Source organism: Chenopodium quinoa, unplaced genomic scaffold, assembly GCF_001683475.1.
Source record: "Chenopodium quinoa cultivar QQ74 unplaced genomic scaffold, ASM168347v1, whole genome shotgun sequence".
In the NCBI taxonomy this organism is placed as follows: Eukaryota; Viridiplantae; Streptophyta; class Magnoliopsida; order Caryophyllales; family Amaranthaceae; genus Chenopodium; species Chenopodium quinoa.
Window position 1 is genome coordinate 21,126,767 of NW_018742204.1, and position 12,111 is coordinate 21,138,877.

The following is a 12,111-nucleotide window of genomic DNA, read 5'->3' on the forward strand; positions in this document are numbered from 1 at the left end:
GAAAAAGGCAAGTCAACATCCTGTTATTAGACTATTGTAAAATTGTAATTTTGTGCCTAAATTTCCAACAATACATCCATGATATATTATAGGCACAACAAACATAGAACATAATTACATACTAGATTAAAAAAAAAAAAAAAAAACAAAACAAAAAAAAAAAAAACCGAATACTAATGATTATTGGGCAATTCATCCGTTCAAATACTTCAAAGAATAATGTAATGAGTTAATGAAAACTCCTGTTACAAAATAAGGCAAGTCTATCGTAGTTACAAGATCAGACAATTGTCGAATCTTAGTTTGATACCTAAACTCCAAAGACTACATCTATGACATCTTAACTTATAGGCGCGCGCAACAACATAAAATACAATTAAATACTAGGAATACAACACATAAAATGAAAAAAGTGTGAGCTAATAAGAGCTACACGTAAATGTGGTCCAAGTTTAAACTACGATTTATATTAGTGTGTTATGTAATGTTTATCTATGTGCGTGTTATGTCATGCTTTTATCCATATTCAATATTAACATGTCTTACAATAAATCAGCTAAACTCAATGCGACCCTTTAAATATAGCAAGGGAGTTGCCTCATACGAGACTTGTTGTGTTTGGGTTCTATACTTCTATGTATAAATATCAATATATCATCATACCAAACAAACTGGTATGTAAACGTGACAAGTTTCAATTGGTCGCTAAAAACTTGGAGAACAAACGCACTAGCCGCTAAATGAGAAGTAGTATATATGTGGGGACAAACGTTAATAGTTCTGGAATTTTCTTAGAAGACATGAATACATATAATTGAGGTTGTTGGACCATATATTGATATAAAGATATTATTCACCAATTTCGTTGTCTAGATGATGGTATGCCAGATTGATCCATATGTTTACCTCATGATATTCATGTGTCACTTCAAATCTTTGACAAGAGCAGCAAATGTCAATTACAATAATTTGGAATTATGTTCTAAAATTGCATGAATTTTGATTTTTAGGATTGAACTAGGGGAGGTGCAATTGCTGCAAATTATGAACCATGCAATTTTTTTCATGCATTGGGAGTTCAAATTGATGCTCTGATCTGCTGCATTCACCAATTTTGACTTTTACTAAATGATGCTCTGCATACTGCATTCATCAAGTTTTCAATACAATGCAATATTTATTAATAATGTGGAAAATAAAATTATGGATAATGTTAATCTAAGCATAACACACAGGGTGTAGTTTTTTTTTTCACAAATTATAAATGAAGAAAGCGAGATTTGATGAACTTGTAACCTATTGTACACAATTATTCAGTTTTTGCCTCTAGGCTAAACATCGTTGAGTCATTGTACTAATACTCTAATAGTGGTGTTTAAAATTTGATCTGAATTAGAAACATGGATCAAACCATGTCGAAAATAATCGATCTTTGAATTGAGCTAGAAACCTCTAATTAGTCTAATATGATTTATTTTCTGCTTAGGTAAATTAAATCGTATAAGCTATTTTATATTATACTTTGAAAAAAAAAAAACATTGAATTTTGTTTTTCTTTCGTTTTACCAATGATTTATTTTTTATATTATTATAAGAAAATTGAAAATTTTGAAGAATGTCCAAAAGTGATCCATATAGAATTGGACCGATTTTGGCCATGTTTGGTAATTGGCTTTTTAATGGCTTTTTGGTTAGCTTTTGGCTTTTGGCTTATTAAGGTGGTCAAACAGCCAAAAAATGTGTTTGGTAATTGGTTTTTTAGTCAGCGAAAAAGTTGGCTTTTAAGCCAAAATGAAAAGACTGCTTTGAATAGTTTTTTTTGTTGGCTTTTGGCTTGTTGGCCCACAAATTATCTAATAAACAACCAACAATTAATTTACCAAACACTTTTATAAACAACCAAACATTCCAGTTGGTCAAACAAGCCAAGTGAACCAGCCAACAGCCATTTGCCAAACATAGCCTTTATCATTCACTCCAGTTATGGTCCTATTTTATATGGTGGTCTAATATCTTACTATTAAAATATTATTTATTTGAATTCGGTTTACTTTAGTCCAATCTGATTTGGTTTGATCCAATCTGATTTTAAATCAATGACCCCTAATAGTGTAAATCTAATTAAAATTTGAAATCTTTTTATTATTGAGATCACCCATAAACAAATATTCACCTACTTTCACGACCTTTTGAAAACATATTTCGTACTCCGTAGCTCCTAATTATAAGATCTTAGAATTGTAAGCATCTTATTCCATCCCTTTCATATTAATCGACACCCGTTAATTTTCTTAGAATAGATTTAATACTCCGTAACAACTTAAGATTTCTTGTCATATCAACCAAGTATTCAACTTTCCTATTTGGGACAAAAAACAACCTCACTCTTGGAAAATTTTATATAGTTTCAGTTGATGCTAACATGTTAATCATTTATCCCGAGTGAAATGTACAACTCCCATTGTTGATTGCGTAGTCCAAAGGGAATGCTAATTTTGTGGAATGCCAATATCTAAACCTAACATTTGATTGGAAGATCGAGTAGATACGTATTTGCAATATTAATTACACAAGCTAACCTTTAAGTTAGTAAATTAATTGGTTTTAATCAATCAAAGCAGTGGGACTCCCACTCTAAATTGCTTGGTCCATATTTGATAAATTGACATTTAACACTTTGAACGTGGCACGTCTTATGTCCAAAATTTTTGGGTTGTTCTTTATTTGTAAGTTGTAACCCCTTTCTAATTTAGTTTGCTATCACATTAGTCATGATTTTATCGTTGTTGCGTGAAGATTGGAGAAGCGGCATAAGCCACAACATAAGATAAATGGCTCCCAATAAATTTTTAGCTTGAAAAGCCATGAATAATTTAATTAACTATTAAAGCTAGAATTAATATTGGGTTATGGTAATGGCCTGATGGGTTCATGAGAAGACAAGATATTTGTTTAACCTAAACTTATGAATGGTCCACAATACATACTTTCTCTGTTTTTTAATTAACACGTGTTGAGTGCTAACCTTTTGACAGTGTTTTGTTTTCTATATATTGTACTTATAATGAAAAATATATTCATGTAAGGTTTTATTAAATTCGTCTCGATATATAGTTTTAAGCCATCAACTTTGTATAACTTTTGCTTCTTTTTTTTTTTTTTTTATTATTATTATTATTAATGATTTTATTTGTGTACTGACAAATATGACTAAAGAAATGTACTCCGTATCAATTAAAAAAGAAAAAGGAGTTGATCTGAATTAAGATCAATTAAGTGAAAAATGAGATAGATTAAAATTCTCCTCCGTATTATTCTCTACTCCAAATGGTTGTAAGTTCGTCTAATAGTACGTACTAGATTTATTGAGATCCCAATTTGTGATTAATGAAAGGCATTTTATTTGACAAATTGCCAGCTACGAGGTATGGAACGAATCAGTTGTCCCCCCCCCCCCCCCCCACAATATTCCGACCAAGGAATCTCTCGATTTACTTCGAATCTTTTCTGTGATAAACCACAATATTCTTTTTACCAATGAAACTAACTTGCTAAGCCTAAAATCGAATATACTTACCTTGTGCTCGTATACAATAATCTCATCTCATATAATTTCTCCGTCTTTTTACTTGTTGTACGTACATCACTTTGATACACATTACTTATAAGTTTATAATGAAGATATTAATCAAGGCCAGATAAATTTACCACATAATAAAATATTGTTAGGTTGCTAAGTCTTTTATTTTCACAAATTAAAATGGTTTAATTTGTTTACCTTTTCTAACCACACCTCAAATTGTGTAACGAGAAAATGTGTTGTAACTATTAAAAATATACTTTTTTTGATTCAATTAAAAATATACTTCTTCCGTTTTAAACTAGATGACAATTTTTATGTTTTTAAAAAAAAATCACGTTTGTCAAAGTAAAAGTTTTATCGAATGTCTTTAATTATATTATTGTAAAAAATAATTAAAAAATTGAATTTTAATTAAGTACATATTGAAATGAATCTAATAAAATTCCACGTGACTATGTTTTTATACTTATAAATCATAAATGTTGGTCAAAGCAAAGTTCATAAATAGTGTCAAAAGTCAAAATATGTCATTTTATTTAAAACGAAAGAAGTATATAGTAAATGAAATACTCAATGTATAACATGACCAATTAAATGACGTGTCAGAAAATGTGTTACAAGTATGAAAATATAAAGAAGTATTTGGTATGATCATATATAACATGACCAATTAGGTTTTAGCCTATTGACAAAAACCAATAACATATGATACGATAAAATGTTCTATAACAAAGAAAAAACACTCTCAGATTAAAGACGAATGATTTCTTTTTTAATTAAAAAAATAATAATAATATGAGAACGACTCTGCTAAATCAAATTCACTTACAGATATAACTCATAAACAAGTCTAATTATGCAAGTCAACCTCATAAACAATGCTCCATAATTAAAGACGAATGAAATTGCTCCACTGTTTATTCTTATAAATGATTCATTGGACTAAAGTTGCAACGTGAAGTTGACGCACACAAGATTACAAACTAAAGTTGGCCTTTCTACCGAAATTTAAAGTATATTGGAAGGAATTAATACTATAATTAATTTAATTAACTGGTTGAATGTACGTATTTATTTGTAATTAGCTAATCAAAAAATCTTTTCACCCAAGTGATGATCACTTTTAAATTGGTTGGTTGTTTTGTGGATCAGCACATTAGCAGCATAACTACGACAATAGTTTTTTCTTTTTATATCTTTCTTCTACTCCATTTGTCCTTGTTTCTCTAATGTTTTATAGAGCTTTAACTTGGTATGATATCTAACAATTATTTTTCAATGAAAAAGTAATCCTTATTACCTTATACGAGGGAGGGAATGCTCTAAGGGCCTGTTCTTATTGACTGAATTGAACTGAACTGCTGAGCTGAACTGAACTGAAATGAATATTGTATAAGAGAAGGAAATTAGGAGCTGAGCAGAAATGAACTGAAATGAATAATTTATGAGAGAAGGAAATTAGGAGCTGAACTGAACTGAACCGAATTGAACTGAACTGAATTTCAACGTATGAGAACAGGACCTTAATCAATTTGTTGACATATTAAATTATACTCGTAAGAAAATATTATATATATATATATATATATATATATATATATATATATATATATATATATATATATATATATATATATATATATATATATATATATATATATATATATATATATATATATATATCCCTTAGGGCAATATATAATGAGCTGAAAATAGAAAAAAAAAAATATTAATAACATTAATTACACCGACCATTTTATCATTCATTTCTAAATTAATAATCCGTACCAAATTAGGAAATTTATTAAAGGTATGTGCTTCAAATAGAATTCTCTCTTCTACACATCTATGCAGAGTCTATTCTTTTTTTTGTAGTTTTGATTCATGTATCTTGTATCTTATATGAATGACGCTGACATGATTATCCTATTCCCACTAGTAGAAAAATTCATAAAGGCAACCCCCTTTTGGCACCGGTTCAAGCCAAACCGGTGCCAAAAACCGGCCCAAAATTGGGCGGGATTTAATAAGTTGGTAAAAGGCACCGGTTCAACTAAAACCGGGGCCAAAAAACTAAAAAGCACCGGTTTGAACCGGTGCCTAAGTGAACCGGTGGTTTTTTTTTTTAAAAAAAAACCCAGCCCTTTTCCCTCCTTTCTTCCTCCTTTCCTTAACCATTCACATTCACTGTTTCATTCGAAAAGCCCAAACCATTGCTGCCTCCGTCCCCTCCTTTTCCCTCCACCACTGCTGCCACCTTGAACACCACCAGAAAACCCGAACCTAGTCTCCGTCCCCTCCTTTTCCCTCCATCTCTGCTGTTTGAATTAAAGAAGCTGCGCCACAGCCCTGCTGTTCGAATTGAAGAAGCCTCGGTCTGCTGTTCTCCTCTTCTCTTCTCCTCTTCTCTGCTGTTCTCCTCTTCTCTTCTCCTCTGGGGCTGTTTGAAGACGCCGCGCCGCAGCCCTAAACGTCGCCGCCGCACCACCTTCCACGGCTGTTCTAGGTATAATTTTTTTTCCTTTATTCACAATTATTTTATTAATTATGTATTTTTATTAATTTCTTTTGCTTGTTGAATTGTTAAGCAAATTAAAATTTAGGGGCTTCCTAATTAGAAGATAAATATGATAATCACATCACATTGAGATCTTAAAATAGTTTGGTATATATAAATGAATTGAACAGAAGGAAAAAAAAACTTGAGAACAAGTGGTCACATGACTCTTGTTATTATCCCAGTTTGCGTCTAGTATTTGTATGCTTCAGTGTATATGGTTGGGTTCTGCTGCTAGATGGTTGTCATCGCTTGCAAGAGCTGTGTAAGTGAATGTAGATGCGGGCTTTATTTAGGAGTTGGGTTGTGGTTTGGGTGCTGTTGTGAGGGACAAGGAAGGGGTTGTCAAGGTATGTAGTAGGGGTGCAGCAGAGTAGTGCTAATTGGGAGATAAGGGTGGCAGAAGCAAAAGCTGTGATGTGTGGGCTTTGGTTTGCTGCAAACCCGGGGTTGCGAGAGGTAATCATTAAGAGCTATTGTTTTGTAAATAATTTGAGAGCGGTTGTTTTGAGACTGATTGTTTTGTTGCAAACCTGAGGTAATGTGTTAATTATTTTTGCAAAACCTATATCCTACTAGCTGGTTCCAAGAATTTATTTCAAGTAAAATCTGATTCATAACTATACAATGTTTGCAAAAAAATGATCACTAACCTAGATTAACGTAGTATAGAAAATTATCTAATGGGATTCAAGCTGCACCAGATTGATTGGGATCATTAAGATTTAAAGCATGCAACTACTTTGGCCATTAGCCCCTTTAATTTTTATATATATATTTTTTTATTATTTTTCTAAAAATTTTGCACTGTTATTTTATATTTATTAATTAGTTTGTGGGAGTTATGTTTGTTCCCTTTACTTACCCTCCTACTGATTGCTTCGACATATATTTATTAATTAGGTTTAAATATAATTTTACTTCAATTTTTATCAATTTTTGGTTTTTTTATTGGGAAATTGTGAAAATATTAGAGATTAGTAACCTTGTTACTCAATTAGTTGGATTTTATTATGTTTTAATGGTTAATTTAATATGTTTTGGTGTATAATTTTGAAACAATTATAGAAAATATATTAATCTTGGTACTTAATTAAATAGGTGAAATTTGGTATTTTACTTTTAATGGTTAATTTGAAGTTGTTTTGATGGATTATTTTGAATAAGTTAGAGATTAGTTAACTTTGTTATTAAATAAGTTGAATTTTGGAATGTTTAAATGGTTAATATTAAATTGTTTTGATGGGTATATTTGAATTAATTTGAGATTAGCTAAGTAACCTTGCTTGTTATTAAAGTAGATGAACTTTGGAATGGGTGAATGGTTACTTTTAAGTTGTTTTGATGGGTAATTTTGAAAAAATTAGATATTAGTAACCTTGTTAGTTTAGCAATTGTTAGTTCAATGAATGATGTGTTTCACTACTAGAAATAGGCTAAATTGCGACGGAATGCTTACGACGGACATGATTTTCCGTCGTTAAGGTGGATATTTTCGACGGAAAATATTTCGTCGCAATTTAGCGACGGAAAATTTCGATTACGAGGCATTTTCTCTCGTAAAATTTACGACGGAATTTATATCCGTCGTAATTTAAAACTTGCGACGGAATATTCCGTCGTAAAGTGTTTTGCGACGGAATATTCCGTCGTAAGTTTTAAATTACGACGGAAATAAATTCCGTCGTAAAGTTTACTGTCATTTTTTGAAAATTAAAATTGCGACCTTGCCCTAAAAAAAAGGGGGAAATAATTGAAACGCAGAGAGAGAAGTGAAGCAGCGCGAGGAGAAAGAGAAAGAGAAGGAGAGAGAGAAGGAGAGAGGAGAAAGTCGCGGCGGCGGTGGTGATTTCTTTACGCCGACGATGCACATCAGCCGCCGAGAAAGAGAACGGGAAACAGAGAGGAGAAAAAGAACGGGAAAGAAAGAGAGAGGAGAATGAGAACGGGTAAGAGAAAGATAAGGAGGAAGGGAGAGTTGTCGAGCCCTGGTGGTTTCCGGCGAGCCGCCGCGTCTAGGTAAGTGTGTGCAATTGTCAATTATTTTTTTTTTTGCAATAAAAAACTACCGGAATAACATATAACCACCACAACGCAGCCGCACCTCCGTCCCCTAGCCGTGACTGAACCAACCGGCCCTTGGTTGTTTCCGGCGACGTCCCACCTCCGCCTGACAGTAAGTTGCCTTTGCTTTCCCCCTTTTTTTTCAATTTAATTTTGTTTACTTATAAACCCTTAATTATTATTTTTTTTAATTTGTTGTAGGATTTGTACAATTTTGTTGGTTTAATTGTTAAAAAGAAGTGCAGATCTAAAGGTTAGTTACATTACAAACCCTAATATAATGTATATGTGTATCTTACTTTGGTTGTTAGATATTCAATAACTTTTAGTTTGGTCAATTTAATGACATTGGTGATCTCTTATAAGTAATTAATTGCTCCCTTCTCTTTAAAAAAACAATATAATGTTAGTTTGGTTTAGTTTAGTTTAACATAATGTAGTTTATTTAAGTTTATGTTAATATAATGTGTTTTAGTTTAATTTATTTTAATATAAAGTACCTTATGTAGTTTAGTTTTTTTAAGAAATATGTTAGTTTAATTTAATATATAAAACGGTAGTTTGGTTTGGTTTAGTTTAATATAATATATTAGTTTACTTTGGTTTGGTTTGATTTGGTTTATATTAATAGTATGGTGTCATGATATGTTTCTCTTGTTTAGTTTAATCTTGATATATTTGTTTAATATTATGTATGTTAGTTAAGTATATATATTTTTAAAAAAATCATTTGCATAATCATATGCCTAGATACCCGTTCAAGGCATACACATTAGGAGTATGTCTTGAATAGTCCCCGGTTGGGACTGTCCTTGTACGTTTATTCTCACTTAGGTGGTGAATGTATTCCTTTGTTTTAATTCTAAGGAAGATCCTTGCTTGTCATTTCTCTAAAATGTTCTCTAGGTACATATATGTGTTTCTAATCGCCTATATTGTGTACTCGGGGAATGGTAGGGAGATGCTGCCGGATTTTCCATAGAATTGAAATTCTGGAATACATTCACTAGTGAGATTGAACGTACAAGGATGGGTTAGGTTGGAGTGATAAGGACCCTTGGAAATCATTTCTCTTCTCATTTGCATTTCCATAACAGTTTGATCTATAATGAATATATATTGTGCTTTATGACTAATGTGATTAATGGCATATGTGTTAGTTGTGTAGAACTTGTAATCATGAAACGAAAAGAACGTAGCTGGATGTACGAAAGGAAGGTTGAGAATTCTATTAATCCTGAGTTCTTGAAGGGGGTAGATGAATTCCTTAAATATGTGGAAGATCATCCCGAGAGTAACAACCCGAATGAAGTTAGGTGTCCATGTTTTAAATGCAAAAATAAACGTCTCTGGGATCCAGATACGGTCAAACTTCATTTGTATCGCAGCGGTTTTTTACCTAATTACTACGAGTGGATGTGTCATGGGGAAGGGTTTCCAGGAACTCGTAGAAGGGAGTCAAATGAATATCGTGAAATGGTTTTGGATGCCTTTAGTCAGTCTCAAGATCAAGGCCATTCCGAAGAGCCACCTGTTTCATTAGAGGAGGAGCCTAATGCACAAGCCAAGCCATTTTTTGATTTGTTAAGGGGTTCTGAACAACCGTTATACGAAGGGAGTTCATTGTCTGTGTTAGAGATGGCTTCTAGAATCACTAGCCTAAAGTGTGAGTATAATTTTCCGCACAGATGTGTTGATGGATTTGCTTCTTTGGTTAATGAAGCGATTCCTAACAACAATCACATGGCCGAGACATTCTATGAGGTCAAGAAAATTGTTAAGGGGTTAGAGCTGCCTCATGAAAAGATTCATGCATGCCTGAAAGGATGTATGTTGTTTTGGAAAGATGATGCTCAATTATCTATATGTAGGGTGTGTGGCAGCGACCGATACAAGAAGACTTCTAAAGGTAGCTTAGTGCCTTTGAATGTTCTATTTTATTTCCCTATCACACCTAGGTTGCAAAGGCTTTTTGCAACTAAAAACGTTTCTGAGGAAATGACATGGCTTGCTAAAAATCCTCGAGTTCAAGGCACAATGGCACACCCTAGCGATAGTGAAGCGTGGAAACACCTAGATAGTTGCTTTCCTGAGTTTTCCTTTGAACCTCGTAATGTTCGACTTGGCCTATGTACGGATGGATTTGCTCCACATGGTCAGTTTGGGGGACAATATTCATGTTGGCCTGTCATTTTGACCTCTTATAACTTGCCTCCGTCAATGTGTATGAAAAGACAGTTCATGTTTCTTTCGTTACTCGTTCCTGGTCCTAAAAACCCTAAGGGCAACTTGGATGTTTACATGCAGCCGCTCATACACGAGTTGAAACAGTTGTGGGAAGTTGGGGCAAATACTTACGATATTTTGAGAAAACAAAATTTCAATCTTCGAGCAGCCATCCTATGGACCGTTAGTGACTTCCCGGCTTATGGTATGTTATCTGGTTGGACCACAGCCGGTAAGAAGGCTTGTCCATATTGCATGGAGGAAAGCAAAGCATTTTGGCTCGAAAATGGTGGTAAGGTTTCTTTGCGTGACTGCCATCGTCAATTCCTTCCGACAAATCATCCTTTTCGAAATAGTAAAAATGCATTTTGTAAAAACAAAGTCGCAAAAGGTTCACCACCTCACATCATGTCAGGAGAGGAACTTTGGGAATGTGTGAAAAACCTCCCGAAAGCAACAGATGGCCCCGAGGCACTGAAACGTCTCAAGAATGCAAAAAAAGGGTGGTTCAAGCAAAGCACTCTATGGGACCTTCCATATTGGAAACATCTGCTTGTTCGTCACAACTTAGATGTCATGCACGTTGAAAAAAACTTTTTTGATCAGTTGATTCACACTATAATGGACGTGAAAAAGCTATCTTGTGACACGCCATCAGCTCGGAATGACATTGCTAAATACTGTAAACGGCCCCAACTACATCTTCAAGAGGATGATAGAGGAAAAGAATTCATGCCAAAGGCTCCATTTGCTCTTGACAAGGCTCAGAGAAAGGTTTTGTGTGAGTGGGTCAAACAGATGCGGTTTCCTGATGGTTACGCTTCCAATTTGAGCCGATGCGTTGATTTGCAATCAGGTAAGTTACATGGAATGAAAAGTCATGATTGTCACGTGTTCATGGAGAGGTTGTTTCCCACTGCTTTGAGAAAATTTCTCCCTACCCATATATGGAATGCAATTACAGAGATAAGCCAATTCTTTCGCGATTTATGTTGCTACACAATTACAGTTAGAGACATGGAGCGATTGGAAAAAAACATAGCTGAGATCCTGTGCAAGCTTGAGAAGGTTTTCCCCCCATCTTTCTTCAACTCCATGGAGCATTTACCAATTCTTGCCATATGAGGGCAAGTTATGTGGACCTGTTCAATATCGGTGGATGTATCCTTTCGAAAGGTAAATCAAAGGTCCTTTCTCAACTCTTACTTTCATCTCTTTCATTGATTTCCGTTACTTATACTACTACGGCTACATAAACATAATTACAGGTTCCTTAATCACCTGAAACGAAAAATTGGTAATAAGGCTTGTGTTGAAGGTTCCATATGCAACGCTTATCTCACTGAAGAGATATCAAACTTCTGCTCCAATTACTTTCAGCCCTCAATTGACACAAAAACACGAGATCTAGGTCGAAATGTGAATGCTGATGTGGAATCCCCGGCTGACAACGATGAAATCCCAGAGCTGTTCACGGTGGATAAGGGTCGTGTGTCAAATTTGGGTACAACTCGGTATTTAGATGACAAGGAACTCGAACGTGCTCATTTGTTCGTTTTAAGAAATACCGGCATTCTTAGTGAATACGAAAGGTATATATGTTTACGATAAACTTTTGAAAATCCCTTAAATTTAATATAATTCCTGCAATGATTAACCATGTGTCATTAATCTATTAGGC

The 12,111-nt window shown here is 33.7% G+C and overlaps 1 protein-coding gene across 1 annotated transcript; it reads left to right on the forward strand.

Moving 5' to 3' along the window:
* Positions 1-9,383: 9,383 nt before the first annotated feature.
* On the forward strand, positions 9,384-11,555 carry LOC110686375. Its single transcript, XM_021863014.1, has one exon. The coding sequence runs from the start codon at positions 9,384-9,386 to the stop codon at positions 11,553-11,555; it is 2,172 nt and encodes a 723-aa protein (XP_021718706.1).
* The last annotated feature ends 556 nt before the right edge of the window (positions 11,556-12,111 follow it).

Bases quoted from the DNA above. Each gene is read 5' to 3' on its own strand.
- LOC110686375 (XM_021863014.1), top strand. From the start codon at position 9,384: ATGAAACGAAAAGAACGTAGCTGGATGTACGAAAGGAAGGTTGAGAAT.